This window comes from Cervus elaphus, chromosome 19, assembly GCF_910594005.1.
Source record: "Cervus elaphus chromosome 19, mCerEla1.1, whole genome shotgun sequence".
Classification (NCBI taxonomy): Eukaryota; Metazoa; Chordata; class Mammalia; order Artiodactyla; family Cervidae; genus Cervus; species Cervus elaphus.
Window position 1 is genome coordinate 9,142,175 of NC_057833.1, and position 17,659 is coordinate 9,159,833.

Below are 17,659 nucleotides of genomic sequence, written 5' to 3' on the forward strand. Positions count from 1 at the left end.
CCCCACCATTCTGTGCAAAACAAAGAACTCTCTCATCCAGAGTAAAAAATGGACATTAAGGTTAATTACACCCAGTTCCCAGCCGGTCCAGCCTCTGGTCTATCTCCAAAATTCCTTGCCCCAGCCGTTTAAGAGATAACTACTCCGAACAACCTTGGAGAAGAATAGGTCCCCTTAAGACAGTAACTTTCCACATACATGCCTATATATACTTACTCTTTTCTTGGGTAAGTGCAGCAGCTCGCTAATCTGACTGCTGCCCCTTCTCACCTCATTAAAGGTGATCTGTTCCTGGAAAGTGCCAGTCTCCTTCTTTTTCTGAACCTCACCTTCTCTAACTCTCTTACCTTACATTTAGCCTTGCCAGTTTTATTTGTCTTTTCAAAGATCCTACTTTGGATTTGTTGCTCTTGGTGACTCAGATGGTAAAGTGTCTGCCTACAATGTGGGAGACCCGGGGTTCAATCCTTGGGTTAGGAAGATCTCCTGGAGAAGGAAATGGCAACCTACTCCAGTACTCTCGCCTGGAAAATCCCATGGATGGAGAAGCCTGGTAGGCTACAGTCCATGGGGTCGCAAAGAGTCGAACAAGGACTAAGCGACTTCACTTTCACTTTCTATTATATTTCATGAATTTATTATTCTAAGGTAATTATTTCTTTCCTTTCATTTTGTTAGAATGTTTCCTGTTGTTCTTTTCTTAACTTTTTCAGTTGAATGCTCACCTCATGAAGTTTCAACATTTTTCTTTTTAAATTAAAAACATTTAAGACTGTAAGTCTCCCTCTAGATAAGTCAATTGATAGGCAGTATTTTCATTGTCACCCAGTTTTGTTTTTTTTTAACTTTCATGTTTGATTCATGTGTTATTTATTTAAAAACAATTCAACTGAGTAAGATATAAAAACCAACAATTCTTAAAAGCAGAAACATTCACCCTAGCAGGTAGATAAGAGCTCTGAAGATTTATATAGGGTAAGAGATTTTATAGATTTGGAAGGAGGAACACGGAAGTTGTACTAGACAAAAAAAAAGAAGACAGATTAGTTATTGCGAGATTATTTTCCTTTGGCAGGTGTCCACCAGGCAGATTAGCTAACCAGTGCTGATCAGGCAATCCTGATTGACTAGTTTAAAATTCCATTTCTGGAATAACCTAAACTGTAATTAAGTTCAGTTGCAGTTTAAAGTGTTGTGGGGATTAACATATGCTACACTCCATTTGGGGCCTGTATTCTTGTCTTTAACATATGTAAAAGTGTTTGTGTGCATCATTAAACAATTTTTATGTGTACATGTGGTTTTGATTTAGCTTTCTTTAGTTGTGTTACATTCCAAGAATATGTTATTTATAATGAAAAGTCTTTGAAATTCATTGGCACTTGTTTAACGGTTTGATATGTAATCAATGTTTATAAATATTCAGTGGATGCTTTAAAAATGTATTTTCTCCAGTTCTTGGGTAAAATATTCAATATATTTCCATTAGGCATGCTTTTAATATTGTTTTTAGATCTTTTGTATCATTACTGCTATGTATACATGATTGGTCAAATATCATGAACAATGTATTCAAATCACCCATTATCATGGTGAATTATCATTTTCCTCTTTCAATTCTGCTGTTATTTTTTTTTTTATAGTACATGTTTAAACTTTATAGTACTGGATCTAATCAAGTTTAGAATTGTATCACCCAGCTGAACTGATTGCTATCTTTCTTTGGTAAGTTTTAAGTTTATTTTGTCTGTTTACAATATAGCTACACCAGCTCTCTTTTGGTTAACATTTGTTTGAAGTATCTTTTTTTAACATTATTTTGCTTTCAACCATTCTATATTATTAGGTTATATGTGTGTCTCTTGGGCTTCCCGGAGACAGCAAAGAATTTGCCTGCAATGTGGGAGACCCCAGGTTCAATCCCTGCATCGGGAAGACCCCCTGGAGAAGGGAATGGCAACCCACTCCAGTATTCTTGCCTGGAGAACCCCACAGACAGAGGCGCATGCAGGCTACAGTCCATAGGGTCACAAAGAGTCGGACACGACTGAAACGACTCAGCACGCATGTGTCTCTTAAACAGAAGATAGCTGGCTTTTATTTGTTGTATTACAGTCATTGTCCTATAATTGGAAAATTGGATCCAATTATCTTTATTATAATTAATGTATTCTTTTCCATCTGAGCCAACTGGGAAGCCCATAATTAACATATTTGGATTAATTTTTATAATTTTATTTCTAGAATTTCATTTTTTCCTCTTTCCTTATCATTAGATTGCCTTTAATTTAATTCTAGTTATTTTCTTTATGTAAAACTTGACCTTATACACTTTATTTTTTTTTATGGTTAACTAGTACTTTTTACATGTATAATTAATTTAATAAGGTCTAAAATTAGTATCATTATCCTCCTTTCCAACAACCTAAGTAAGCGCTTTAGAGTGTTTGAACTCTATTTAATACTTTCCTGAATTACACATCACCATTGCCTAGTATTTTAGTTGATCTTTTTTATTCCCATACATTTTTCTCATCAGTGTTTCCTTAGATTTACCTATATTGTTACTATTTTCTTTGCTTACTATTTCTTCTTGCATATAAGATCTCATATCTAGTATTATTTTGTTTCATAAATTCATTCTCAACAAGTTTCTTTAGTGAGAGTTAGGTAGTGATAATTCTCTCAATTTTTGTTTGACATAGTCTTAGCTGGGACCACTTTACTATGAATTTTTAACTTGGGAATTTTCAGGCTGCCTAATTAGTATAAATCTCAGCCCTATATCCATCTGCGGTCTGGTCTGATCATGAATTTTCACTGGAAGCTTTTTGGTATAAATTTACTTACCTGAAGTGGAGGCTTAAAAAACAAATATATTTATGTATTTATGTTTAGGGAGTAGGAAAGAGTGAAAGTGGGATTTGAGTTTTTTTCTTTTTTACTAGTTCACCTTTTCACTGCAGATGTTCCTTTTTAGTCACCTCGACTTTATGTAGGAATCTGACCTGGCTCTCACCTTGTTCTGGACTAGGTTTTGTAAGGAGTCACAGATTTTGTTAAAACTGAAGCTCTAGATCACCTAGGCTTGATAAGACCTCCTGAGATAGGTAAATGTCACCAGGGCAGCACCACTTTCATCACCCAAATGCCTTTCTGGATTCTTAGCTTTTGGCTTTTCAGATTTTCCCTTCCATTTCTTGCTAGCTTAGTGGTGCACTTAAAGGGCCTTTAAAAAATACTTTATCAAGAATTTGTAAGTGTTGCATACAAGGACAGCTTTGAAGGATCTACTCTGGATCCTTCTAGAACGTGCGCCCCACTCTTGATTACTTATGCATAGCAGCCGGGAGGACTCCTTTTGTTACCAAATGGGTATCCCTTCCAGGGCCCGAGAGCGGGCTCTTGTCTACCACTCAGAAATGAATTGTCTGAGGAGAAACACATGCTAACAGAGCAAAAGAATTTACTGGGAATAGGCACTAGGTGGAGAGCAGGAGAGTTAGGGGACTCAGGAGAACTGTGCTGTCATGAGGCTTGCAGTCTTAGGTTTTATGGGGATGGGGTTTTCTTTCTGGATTGTCTCTGGCCAATCATTTCCCTGCAAAATGATTCAAGACCCTTCCTGGCAGTGCACACATCTGTTAATTAAAGTGGTTTCCAGCACAGGGGTTTCTGGAAGGTTGGCAGAACATATTATGGGCTGGCATCCCCTGCCTCCTTTTGTCTCCTCCCAAATTCTCCCAGTTAGTCTTACAAGACGTATCAGGGGATGGTATCTCCCACCTCTTTTTGACCCCTCCTAAATTCTCCGTTAGTTTTCAGCAGCAGCACTGTGTTCCTTATCACGACCTCCTGTTGTGTAGCAACTCATGCCTGGCCAACAGTTCCCTAACATTTTCTCCTCCATCTCTGTAACTCACCAAACTACCTAACTTTGAAAAACCTCTACAAACCTCAGTTTTCTGAGTTTCCTTATCTAGTGACTCTTTATTAGATCTGTTATAAAAGAAATCTCCCCAATTTACATAACCACTTTCTAGGAAGAGCTTTGGCATTTTTGATAAAACCCTTAAATTTCTGGGGAACTTTAATGAGATTAAGATTGCTTGTAGGAAACACACACTTGACCAACAGCCAGAAGTCTCATTCTAAAAATAACTTTGCTTTTTTTTTGCTGTTGTTGTTAACTGTATACTCTATATCCTTGGAGAAGGAAATGGCAACCCACTCCAGTACACTTGCCTGGAAAATTCCATGGACAGAGGAGCCTGATAGGCTACAGTCCATAGGGTTGCAAAGAATCGGACACAACTGAGCAACTTCACTCATACTCTATATCCAGTCTTTTTCTCTATGAAACAACCTTATCAAAAGTGAATCTTTGAATTGGATTCCTGCAAAGTTGTTTTTTTAATTGCAATTGAATAGACCTAAATCTATGACATATGCTCTGTTAAGAATAGTTTGAAAATTTTTCATTAACAAATCTTAATTTTTAAGAAAATTTAAATGAATTACCTTTGTTTTTGTGTTTCAACTCTAAGTTTAGAGGCATTCTAAACAAATCAGACCATCTTTGTTTCTACCAGAAATAAGATATTCCTGAACTGCAAGGATAAATATTACATTCCAAAGGAAAATTTTCTTTTTAAAAATTTTGTGCAAATTTGAAAACAGAATCTAGCTTTAAAACATTCAAATAAAAATGTTAGGACCAGGACTGAGTTTTACTTACATTTCCTGTTGATATGCAAACTTAGTGATTATTCTGGCCAAGGTATTCCCCCTCCACCACCAACTTTCATCACATATAAATCAGAAGAAATGTATTAAACTTTTAACGTACATGGCTCCTTATGAAGAAACTGAGGACTGACTACATTAAAAAAAGAAAAAGACTTTTCTAGCTCATTTTAATTTATTGTTAATTATATAAGGTTGAAATAACATTCTAATGATTTAGCTGGAAAGTAATAAAAATTAAGTTTAGAGTGTTAGAAAATCTAGATTTCTCACAGATCGAGTAAATCACCATTCTATGCTTCAATCTTGCCTGTAAAGTGAGGGTAAGAGTAACTCTTATTTGAGTCAAAATGAACTGGGTTCAAATTCCTGAGCTGAGCTCCTTATGCTTATTTGTGGGATAATTACATTCAAATTGTAATATTGTGAGGATTAAGTACTGTCTGCACCATGCATCAAGAAAGAGTAGAGAATAGAGGTTTGAGGAGAGTACTTCTGATTTTGCTATATAATCTAATTTTATAATGATTGTTCTTTTTCTTAATGTCTCTCCATTGTATCCCATTTACCCTTTCATTAGCAAGTATCACTTTTTCTCTTAGCTTTTCAGCTTTCTTTGTTATGAAAAAGATTCAAAATTTGTCAATGCAAAGGGACTTCTCTCAAGCACTGAGTCATTGTGATGTTAAAAACAGTAACGGCAAATTCAGGAAAACTCAGCCTGTATTCCAGTATGAATACCCCAAGATGTGTCCTGTGTGTATATATGTGTATATATGTGTGTATATATGTATATGTATATGTATATATATGTGTATACATGTTGACAAACATAAGGAAAAAGAGATCGATGTTAAAGATAGATGTTAAACCTATATACTTGGCGTTGATTAACTGAACCAAAAATTATTGAAGAAAAAAAAATTAGAAGAGGTTTAGTTCTTCGAAACTTTTTTTGTGCCCTTGAAAAGGTATCGTATGTCTTACATGAAAATGGTATGTTGCGTGACCACATTAATGAGGTCCAACAATGATGAGGGTCCAACAGACACATTATAGCTCATTTTAATAGGTAGAGCAGACACACTTGAGTTTCTTTTTCTCACTCCCCATTCCAGCCCCCCCAGGTATGCACATTCCAAGATTCCCTAGAGTCAGAAGATGGAAGTGAAGAGTTTCAGTACAGAATGTAGCTCTGGCCATCCCCAAGAAAAAGAAAGGAAGGGAAGAAAGAGACTAGAGGGTAAGCAAAGAGGAAGTGGGGGGGAAGGAACAGAAGGAGAGAAGGAATAAAGGGAGCTAGGGGTTGCAAGAAAAGAATAAAAGAAAACACATAAATGAAGGAGAGAAAGAAAATAAAGAAAAAAATGAGAAAGGAAGGAAGCTTCGCTGATGGGAGCGAGAAAAAGGGAAAGAGTGTGAGGAAGAGAATTGTTTTTGTCTCAGGTCCATTAGGAAGAGAAATAGAACCTTTATCAGCACAGCAGAATCTCGAAGAGGCAATGTATTGTTTTCTTGAAAGCCCAGAAGCTAAGCAATTCCAAGAATGTTTGGCAAAGACCTTTAGAGAAGGGTGAGGTGGGGGGCGGGTGGGGAGGACTTTCTCAAACCCCTAGCCCCCAGCCCTGGCCCCCCCACAGGATGTGACAGGATTTGGGAGACCTAGAGGAAACCTTCAGGTCACTCAGGGAACTGCTCCTCTAGCTGGTCCTGCAGTAGCGAGGCGGGGTGGGGGGTGGGGGGCGAGAGCGCCCAGACGCGCGGGGCGCGGAGATGTGCAAGTGGCGAAGCTGGACCCAGCGCAGGCGGGAGCAGCCGCCCAACTCCCGGCGCGGGATCTGCTGAGAGGCCACGGTGAGTCTCTCTGGATGCGGGTCAAGAGATGCTCTGGTTCCCCGTCGCCCCCGGGGCCCCGGCCGAGGCGGGCCCGGAACCTCTCCGGAGTCCGGCCTGGGCTCCGCGCTGCCACCCGCTGCCGGGAGCCCGCGCTGCTCCGGGCGCGCCTGGGCGGACGCACCGACCCACCCGCGCTGCTGGGCTCCCCGCCGCCCGCCAGCCCCGTGCGCTCATTGGTTGGGGATGTGTCTGCTCAGCAGCCGCCAACTTCCCCCGAATCCCACGGGTGAGTCCCGGGAGAGCGAGCTGGCACCTGGGAGCTGAGGGAGATGGGTTCAAAGGGCGTGAGATCTCCCCGGGGGCGGTGGGAGCTGTTGGGACGGGAGCTGGAGGGCAGAGCTGGCCGCGGGGCGCGGCTGCCCAGGAGGTGCGCGGAACCGGGTCGACGACTCAGGTCCGGCGCGTTCAGAGCGCCCGCGACCCCGCGGGCGAGGGAGGCGTGCCCTGGGAAAAGCCGAAACTGAGACTTAAAGAGTGAGGGACCAGGGCAGAGAGGGTAACCTGGAGGAGGGCTCTTCAAGTGATGTGAGGTCGCCTCTTCAGGTTCATTTCCATAGCTTTCCCGCAGCCTCTTCCTCGGAGAGTTAGGTCTGGTTACTGAGGTCAGCGGTACCAGATTGCAGCGGGATTTGGGGACTGGGAATTTGCCATTCCGCTGGACAGACACAGTGTTTTTGTATATTTAAAGTAAGGTTTGTTTTCATTTTGGCTTCTATCAGATTTTCTTCCCTTTTGTAGCTCACTTTTCTATTTTTACTTTCCCTAACCTGAAGATCTTTTTATGATCCCACCTCTTCATCTTGCTTTGAACCTTAGTTTCCTCTTACATAATTTATGCTGATAGAGTGCTTAAATCTCTCGAGGGTTGGTTGGTGGGAGTGGGGTGGGTAGTTCTTTAGCAGATGAAAGTTTCCTTAATCGGTCTCAACCAGTTTGTATTATTCGAACAAAAGGGTAATTGCAACCGAACTGTTCTCTTTAGCCACTTGATCAAGCCTACCCCTCCCCGATATACGATGCAAATAGTAATTTTATTAAACTGAAAAGTGGTACCTTGATTTGCATTGTCAGCATTTGGAAGTTGCTAATCCGCAAACCGGCTATGAAGGCATCTACCTTGCATTATTGCTGGGTTTCAGTCCTTACAGAAATACTGCCCCGCAGTTTCTTGCGCTCCATGCTGTGTCTTTTGTTGTATAGCTGCTACACTGCATATGGGAGTAATGTAGTGGGATTTTGTGTTCAGAACTCCGTGTGTTATTAACAGACCCTGGAAACACCTTCAAGTTAATGTCTGGGGAAACAAGGAGGTGATTTCTCTAGCTTATGCGCCTCCTCATATCTGCAGCTACCGTCTAGTATATGCGCTGCCATCGACATATGGGACCTGTTACCATCTTTTTTGAATATAAGTATAGTTGATTTATAATATGTATCAGTTTCAGGTGTATAGCATAGTGGTTCACTATTTTTGTAGATTATACTCCCCTATAGGTGGAACCTGTTTCTCTTGCTTTCTATGCCTCAGTTTCCATAATACAAACTGTAATTGCATAGACTAACCTCAGGGACTAGTAGAAATGTTAATGTACTGTGAAGATGAACATTGCTTGGATTTATAGACTTCTTTTTAACAACCAGTTATCCTCTGGATTCTTTGATTTGATGATGTGATAAAAGTAATGTGTATGCTCAACTGGTATAAAAAAATGCTGCTTTATATTGCTTGGAAACTCAGTTTCTACCTAGGCAAAATAATCATTTTTTCTTTTGGAGATGTTGTCTGAAGTCTGCAGTTTGTTAGGTTAGATGTTCTATTTCTCTTCTCGTGGAAGTGTCTACTTTTTTTGCTTGAACTTGCCAACACATCTCCAAGTGAGGTGAAATACTTTAAGGATGTAGGTATGTTTTGGCATATCCTGCTTTATAGGGGACTACAAGTATCAGCTGTATAATTTTTATATTCTTTTGTATAATTTCCTCCTTTACCCCTCTCCAAAATGGGTTGGGTGTGGTTGCATTGGGCGTCTAAGTATCTGAGAGATGGTGGTAAGTTTCTTCCTGAAATTCAAGATACTGACACTTATTTTCATATAAGAAAATAGTGAATCCACTGGAATTGACTGGAAATGAATGACAAAGTTAATTAGGCGGTTAAACATGCCTGCCTCATTTTTGCTTTGGTAAATGCTGTTGAAAAATGTGTCTTAGGAGCAAAGATTGCAAATTACCAGGCATTTACAAGAGGGGCAGATGGAGAGTTAGCATGTAGTTAAAAAATGATATTCATCTGATGCAGGTAGAAGGACTAAGCCTCAGTCACTGCCTTCATTTACCCCTGTAATAATTTCTGCTGCCTTAGGTGCAGAACCATTCATTAAGAGCTCAACTCTTCGGTACCCCAGTCTCATGGGTAAGGAGGAGAAACCTGGGAAAAGTACCCTAGAAGGCAGAAAGATACACATGCCTACTAGTTCTCCTGTATACTGGAAGCCTGGTGGCGCCAAAGAGCACCTTTAATTTAACCCCATGGCTGCCCTGGTTCCTGGCCCTAAGTTTTGCTAGAGAAACTGACTGTTGTTTCTAATAAAGAACTAAAAAGAGAAGTGGGTCGTAATATATCAGGAGAATGTTTCTCTAGATTGTCTTCTGAACTATTATTAGAGAAGGGAGAGAAATACTCAGGAAAGGGAAATACTCAAATAGATGTGATTAATATTAAGATGTTTTTGAAGTCAGTCTTGAATTCATCTGGGAGAAGTGAAAAATTATTCTTTTTATTGTTTCCCTTTCTGTACAGCATACAAGCATTCACTTTGTTTCCACATTTTCTTTCCCCACCTACCTCCCCTGTTAAAACTCCAAGGACTACTATCAATGCAATTCCATATCATAACCCAAGAAAGAGGCTGTAAGATGAAGCCAACATGAGTTACATAACTATTAAGACATTTTAACATTCAGGTACATTACATTCCGTTTTTATTGAGTAGACACGGTTTTCATGGTCTAATAAAATATTTTTATTTGATAGTCTGTCCTTGGTTATAGCCTCATGTAATCAAAGGGACAGCATACTTAAAAATATGTATCCAGAAATTTAAAGTTCAGTTGTGGTTCACTTAGTAATAACTCAGTAGGCATATTAAATTCCTAGTTATCTGCTGGCTCACCCAGGCTGTCCTTTAAACATAGAATCCTTATCTACTTTATGCTGTGCCTCAGTTTCCACAAAACACATTCTCAGAAAATTACAAAGATTTCTAACAGTAAGAGCATCTCTGTGCAGTCATTTCATCTGGGAACTAAATTATATGCTTAATTTGCATCAGGCTATAAACAGCTAATCTGTTCGTTTATGATCCTTTTTACTACAGTCAACCAGGAAAATTGAAGTTGTCTGTTCTAAGCTTTGGTGAATGGCTGATAAAGAGTCACTAGGCCTCTAAAAGAAGCATAATGAAATTTAATACTTAGGCTTATATCCCCGTAATTTTACCCCCTAGACTTCTGCAATAAGGTTTAAAGTAGCTATCTTTCTATGATGATTCAATTTTATTTTCAAAATGTATTCTTTGTAATTGTGTTCTTTGAAATGTATTCATTGTAAATGTATTCTTAGTTGTGTAGCTCTGGGCAAGTTACCTGGCTTTTCTTTGCCCCACTTTCCTAAGGTATAGAATTGGAATATTAAAATCCACCTCACAAAGATTCAGAAAATTAGCATATACAAAGCACTAAGAACTATGAATGACACAGGGGAAGTACTCAATACATGTCAGCTATTATTAGTAGAAGTATTAATATTAGTAATTTAAAAACAAGTTAAATAAGTATCTTGTTATCTTGACCTGCAAGGTTGAATTTTTTTTTAATCATATTTTTTCCTTCTTTAGTTGCACAAGGAAGCTGTGATTGTGGTTAATATCTCTCATCCCAGGTTGTAAACCATGACTTTTGGTCCAGTGAATGACCATTTCCAAGACAGTCTAACCAGTTAATAGATACTCATGTTAGCAGCTGTAATTTTGAACTGTAAAAATAAAAGATTTTTTTAAGACTGAAAAAAAAGCTACCACAAATGTTTGTTCATTTTTGTTTTTATCTGTATTCATATTTCAAATTATTATCTAGTCAAAACCACAAAGTATTAGACATTGCTTCCCAAGCTTGTAAAGGAAGACAGTGGAACAGATATAAAATTCAGCTTTGATGTTGTCCAAAGTTCAGAAGGGTGAGTTTAAAAATTTCCTTAATGGTACAGAAGTTACCTGCTTATGAACCGCTAAAGAAATTCTATGTATTTAAGCAAGTTTCCTTGTCTAATTTTGCTTGGATCTTTAGTGATATGTCAAAAAACCCAAAAGATTGTGGCCAGGATCTGTCTAATTTATATGACTATATACCCTTTGCTTTCAGAATCAAAATTTTGACTTTCAGCAAAAAAATTTATATTTCTAATTTATACTGAGTTAGCCTTTCACTTTTATTCAGCTACGTTAGGCATTTAGAAAATTGTGTATAGATCTCTTCGTTTTATCTATCTATTTGTTATGACTAGTTTTTAAAAATTAAAAAATAAGTTTTTTGCAGATTTTAGGTAATGGGCAGATCAGAAAGTCAGATGGATATAACTGATATCAACACACCAAAGCCAAAGAAGAAACAGAGATGGACCCCACTGGAGATCAGCCTTTCTGTCCTCGTCCTGCTGCTCACCATCATTGCAGTGACGATGATAGCGCTCTATGCGACCTACGATGGTGAGTTATTCCCACACTCATGCCCACAAGCATGCAGAGGAGAGCGAAGTCTTTATCCTAGACTTTTCCCATCTATTAAACAATAGGTTAAGGAGAGAGACACTTAAAGACTGTGATATAAAGATTCATTTATAAAATATAATATCAATATGCCAAAACAATTAACTTTGACTAAAGTACAATGTTTTTTTATGCTTGAGCTAAGTTATTAATTGCCAAGTATAGTTAGTGCACTCATACTTATTTTATGAAGATTCTAATGTATAATTTTACTTGATGAAAATGTTCACAATTTTAAAACCAACTTCATTTGGTCAACTTTTGTTGTGTCATTGAAATTCTAAACAGCTTTATGAGAATTTAAGAGGTCTAATTTGACTCTTAAAAGTTTTTCACAAATGGGGAAAAAAAATGGTTATCAGACTAAAACAACTGATATTTCAATTTAATAGTACTAAGGGCTTAGGGGTCAGAGATGATATAGGAAATACATTCTCTTCATTTAAAAATTTTTAAATTTAGGATTTGCTTATTTCATTCCTCTTTATCTTCTTCTAACTTCTGTCAGTGGTATATAATACTCAGAGTTTAGTTCTTGCTCTAAGGAATTAATTATTTAATTGATAGCTTATAAAAGAAGAAAAGGTAGGGAGAAAATAGAAAACATGTATTGCAAATATTTATGCATATATCCTTCTTTTTCTAGACGGTATTTGCAAGTCATCAGAGTGCATAAAATCAGGTAAGGATATGGTTTTTAAATCAAATAGTTTTATAATTAATGTATAAACTTTAAAAATCAAATGCTAAAAAAAAAATAATAAAAAAAAAATAAAAATCAAATGCTAATATATCTCTATATTTGTGTATATTTTTATTTATTATAAATCATTAATTTACAGTCAAAGAAAATAAAAATACATTTAAGTAGTAGATAGTTAATTTATTCATTCTATAAAGGAATTCACTCATTTGAACTCCAGAGTATATGGTAGGGTAGAGATGGAGAACTGTATCTCTAGCTTTATGAAGCTTGCCTTATAATTGGAGAAAGAAAATCAGTACATTGAAATGGCACACACCATATCATTTAGTTTTAAATTTCTCAGTGCAGATCATTAGAGGGCTTAGAATGAAGAAGGAAGTAACATGTAATCCTCTAAAGCAAGGTAGAGAAACTGATATTTGGGAGAGGTCTTAAAGCAGGGCTAGGACGCGGAAGTGGATGCAGAAGAGAAATTTCCAAACTAGGAGAAAGGACAGGACTAAATCATGTGGAGAAGCAGTGAAAGTATAGACTTGATAGATAAAAGTTACAGAGAGCATTGAGAATTCATGTTTAGCCCTAATTTTGTAGTAGGAGTGGAAAGGATATTTTCCTAAACAGATCACTCAATAAGGCAAAAGTTGGAAGGTAATTCTGGGAATGCTAGGGTAGGGGGACCGAGTGAGAAGCTAGGGAGAGCAGGCAGGTAGGGGCTGCTTCTGTAACTCAGGTGTGAGCTGAGGAGGGCTACCTACAGTGGGATGGAAAAGCAATGAAACAATTGGCTGGCTCAATAGCACTGACTTGCTAAATGAAGGATATGAACAATTTGAACATGACACCGAGTGTGAAACCTCAAGGGCCTTGGGAGACCGGCAGCTCACACAGAAACGTCCAAGTTAGGTGAGTTTGTTTTCTGGGGGGATGTGATTAATGTGGATTTAGACCTGTTGGGTCCAAGTCAGGGGTAATATCGAAGTGAAGATTGACAGCAAGAAAGTAAAGATGGAGTGGATCTAGGGTCTGTCAGCCAAGAGGTGATGGTTGACGCCTTGGGAATATTTGAGTTCTTAAAAGGAGAAGTATAAGGTTGAAATTAAGAGGACATCAAGTATTAGAGTAGAAGGAAAAGAAAAATCAGCAAAGGGAACAGAGAAGTAGATGACGCTTTTAGAAGTCATATCAATTAGAGTGTGGTGAAAATAAGAACATTTTGACAAAGAGAAAAAAGATGGTGGCAGATATGTGAACACCTTGGATATGGACATAATATATATGCCCTTTAGCAAGAGGTTCTAAACTTCCTAGTGTCTACATCTCTTCTAAGAAATAACCTGTCACAAATAAGTTTTAAACACTTTCTGTTGGACTGTCTTATGTGGTTTTTTGTTATTTACTGATTTGTGCAGAATAATGATGGGAAAACTGTGGGATTATAGGTTATAGTCTAATGTCCTGAGTGTATATGTGCTCTTCTTGCCTACCCTCCCCCCACCACTGGATCTCAAGGGCACTAGCCATATAGACATTCTGGGACAAGATGTGGGTAGCTTAGGATACCAGCCATTTGCTCCTCAGCATAACAGCATGCACTTTCCCATCCAAGGGCCTTCCCAGAAACCAAGGCGTTTCCTTATTCCTCAGGGGAATGGCTACACAGGTCCCTTGGCTGGGTGGTGTCCAGGGTTTCTGCTAGAGTCGGTAGTGCTCAAGTTGTCTGAATTACTGCTTGCCCTCTCCCTGAGTCCCATCTCTCCTTCCTCTCCACCAGGTGCCCTATTATATGCTCATGCTATTCAGTTTTGAAAAGCCCCCACTTATGTGTTGACTTCTAATTATCTCTGTTTTTCAATACACTTGACAGACCTATTAAGTCTCTTAATCTATAGATTCTCTCAGGCACTCTTTTTTTCTTTCTTAATTTTTTTTTCTTGGATTTTATTTTTGAAGAAACTAGATCCTTTGATTCCGTAGGCGTAACTGTGTAAAATCCTACAGGTGATTGTACTCTAGAGATCTGAGTAGGTTTCTTCAGTGATACCCACCCAAAGAGCAATGTGACATTTGGAATCTGAAATCTTACACGTGACTTAATGTTTAGGGGTAAGGCTTTGACTTTTTTTGATGGTGGTTGCCAGGCTTAACTCATTAAAATGTGTTTAAACTGGATCCTTTAATTGTAGCTTAGAAATCATACCAAATGTAAAAAACACCTCACAGAACCGTATCTTGGCAGAGAAACGTATACAATAGAAATAACTTCAGTGATAAACAAGATTGCTGAATAGCTGTGTGTTTTTCTTCATTCTGCTTTGTTGATTCACAAGCTGTTAAGAATACTTTCATATTCCTAGTTACTATTCCTCCCTGGGGGGAGAATGGTGAAACTTACACTTATGGATAGAGTCTTCATGCTCTCCTTACACACACACACACACACACACACACAGAGTACTCTACTGGTTAGAAAATATTTTCTGTGTCAGAAAATACAACTGTCACTTTTGGAAGTTTCTATAGATTAAGAAAACTCTAGGGGAAATTTTAGAAAGAAAAAAAGTGAGAGAGTGAAAGAGGGAAATGGATGGAAAAGAAAAGAAAAGTGGAGAAAAGGATATTGAAAAAAATATAAAGTCTCCCACCAGCAATTCTATACATTACTTTAAAAGGTTGGGAGGATTCAAATCTGAGCACAGAAATTGTTGAACATTGGAAAGGTTAGGTATGGATACCCACAGTGCTTATTTTAAGTAAAAGTTGGCTTTAGCTTAAATCTTTCTCTCCGTGGAAGGGAAAGTCATGGCAACTGTACTTCTCTCTTTGATCCTATGAAGTCAAGGGATGGAGGTCAAGCCATACTAAGGTAAAAATAAAATATTGTAGAAGGCTGTGGATCATCTTGAAATTTAGTGTTTGTCCTTTAAACCTCTATAAATTTAAGTATTGGTTTGGTCAAAAGGTTAGTTCAGGGTTTCCATAAGCTGTTATGGAAAAATCTGAAAAAAATTTTCAGTTCAGTTCAGTTCAGTCGCTCAGTCGTGTCTGACTCTTTGCGACCCCATGAGTCCCAGCACGCCAGGCCTCCCTGTCCATCACCAATTCCCGGAGTCTACCCAAACCCATGCCCGTCGAGTCGGTGATGCCATCCAGCCATCTCATCCTCTGTCATCCCTTTCCCCTCCTGCCCCCAGCATCAGGGTCTTTTCCAGTGAGTCAACTCTTCGCCTGAGGTGGCCAAAGTATTGGAGTTTCAGCTTCAGCATCAGTCCTTCCAACAAACACCCACGACTGATCTCCTTTAGGATGGACTGGTTGGATCTCCTTGCAGTCCAAGGGACTCTCAAGAGTCTTCTCCAACACCATAGTTCAAAAGCATCAATTTTTCAGCGCTCAGCTTTCTGTATAATCCAACTCTCACATCTGTATATGACCACTGGAAAAACCATTAGCCTTGACCAGACGGACCTTTGTTGGCAAAGTAATGTCTCTGCTTTTTAATATGCTACCTAGGTTTGTCATAACTTTCCTTCCAAGGAGTAAGCGTCTTTTAATTTCATGGCTGCAGTCATAATCTGCAGTGACTTTGGAGCTCCAAAAAAAAAGTCTGACACTGATTCCACTGTTTCCCCATCTATCTGCCATGAAGTGATGGGACCAGATGCCATGATCTTAGTTTTCTGAATGTTGAGCTTTAAGCCAACTTTTTCACATTCCTCTTTCACTTTCATCAAGAGGCTTTTTAGTTCCTCTTCACTTTCTGCCATAAGGGTGGTATCATCTGCATATCTGAGGTTATTGATATTTCACCTGGCAATCTTGATTCCAGCTTGTTGCTTCCTCCAGCCCAGCGTTTCTCATGATGTACTCTGCATATAAGTTAAATAAGCAGGGTGACAATATACAGCCTTGATGTACTCCTTTTCCTATTTGGAACCAGTCTGTTGTTCCATGTCCAGTTCTAACTGTTGCTTCCTGACCTGCATATAGGTTTCTCAAGAGGTGGGTCAGGTGGTATGGTATGCCCATCTCTTTCAGAATTTTCCACAGTTTATTGTGATCCACACAAAGGCTTTGGCGTAGTCCATAAAGCAGAAATAGATGGTTTTCTGGAACTCTCTTGCTTTTTCGATGATCCAGCGGATATTGGCAATTTGATCTCTGGTTCCTCTGCCTTTTCTGAAACCAGCCTGAACATCTGGAAGTTCATGGTTCACGTATTGCTGAAGCCTGGCTTGGAGAATTTTGAGCATTGCTTTGCTGGCATCATGTGAGATGAGTGCAATTGTGCAGTGGTTTGAGCATTCTTTGGCATTGCCTTTCTTTGGGATTGAAGTGAAAACTGACCTTTTCCAGTCCTGTGGCCACTGCTGAGTTTTCCAAATTTGCTAGCATATTGAGTGCAGCACTTTCACAGCATCATCTTTTAGGATTTGAAATATCTCAACTGGAATTCCATCCATCACCTCCACTAGCTTTGTTCATAGTGATGCTTTCTAAGGCCCATTTGACTTCATATTCCAGGATGTCTGGCTCTAGGTGAGTGCTCACACATTGTGATTATCTGGGTCGTGAAGATCTTTTTTGTACAGTTCTTCTGTGTATTCTTGCCACCTCTTTTTAATAGACTTCCCTGGTGGCTCAGACGGTAAAACTTCTGCCTACAATTCTGGAGAGCCGGGTTCAATCGCTGGGTCGGGAAGATCTGCTGGAGAAGGGAACGGCAACTCACTCCAGTGTTCTTGCCCCCTCTCCCCCAAAAAAGGGGCTCAAAGAAAAACTTTTTAGCCAACCCAATATTTATAATATACACAAAATGATGTTTATAATACATACTTTAACTTGCTTGTGTAAGAAATGCATCACTATGAAAGAGTACACCAGACCTAAAATGAAGCACACACTACTTAACAAGTTATGGCCGTGTTCAAAACCCTATTATTAAAGTATGAGTAATATTATTCATCTCTTATTTACCATACAAGATTGTAAAAAAACGTGGAGTTATAGAGCCTGAGTGTGATTTCTCAAATGTCTGTAAATCTATATCCTGAAACTGGCTTCCATGGCACTGAAACCTTATTGAGATGTCGAAGAATCATGAACTTTAAGTCGAGGTTTCCCTGTTCCATCACTGTTGACCTTTTGGGCTGGATCATTCTTTGCTGTGGGGAGGGGACTGTTCTGTGGACGGTAGGACATTTAATAGCATCCCTGGCTTCTGGCACTAGGTGACTAGTAGCACTATTTCCCAATGGTGACAACCAGAAAATGCCTCCAGACATTGCCAGCTGTCTCCCTGGGGCAGCAGCATCGTCTCCAGTTGAGTGCCCCTGGCTTAAATAATCTCAGGAGATCATCTAATGCTATTTCTTTGTACTAGGCAGAATAATGCTTCCCTAGAGATGCCCACTTCCTGTCCTTGGATCCTGTGAATGCGTTACCTTATAAGTCAAGGGATACTTTGCAAATGTGATTATTAAGTTAAGGA

General features: G+C 38.9%; 1 protein-coding gene across 5 annotated transcripts in view; it reads left to right on the top strand.

Annotated features, from left to right (window-relative positions):
* The first annotated feature begins 6,445 nt into the window (after positions 1-6,445).
* The window catches only part of MME (membrane metalloendopeptidase), a 108,284-nt gene continuing 97,070 nt past the window's right edge, over positions 6,446-17,659 (top strand). Inside the window, exons 1-4 of one of the 5 annotated variants that reach the window (XM_043874934.1) lie at positions 6,940-7,329; positions 10,777-10,876; positions 11,236-11,405; positions 12,112-12,147. In XM_043874934.1, coding sequence (XP_043730869.1) covers positions 11,246-11,405; positions 12,112-12,147 — 196 coding nt within the window. In that variant the 5' untranslated portion in view covers positions 6,940-7,329; positions 10,777-10,876; positions 11,236-11,245. Of the gene's footprint in view, positions 6,601-6,741; positions 6,869-6,939; positions 7,330-10,776; positions 10,877-11,235; positions 11,406-12,111; positions 12,148-17,659 lie in introns of those variants that run through there. The other 4 variants (XM_043874933.1, XM_043874935.1, XM_043874932.1 and 1 more) reach the window with 4 other exon arrangements.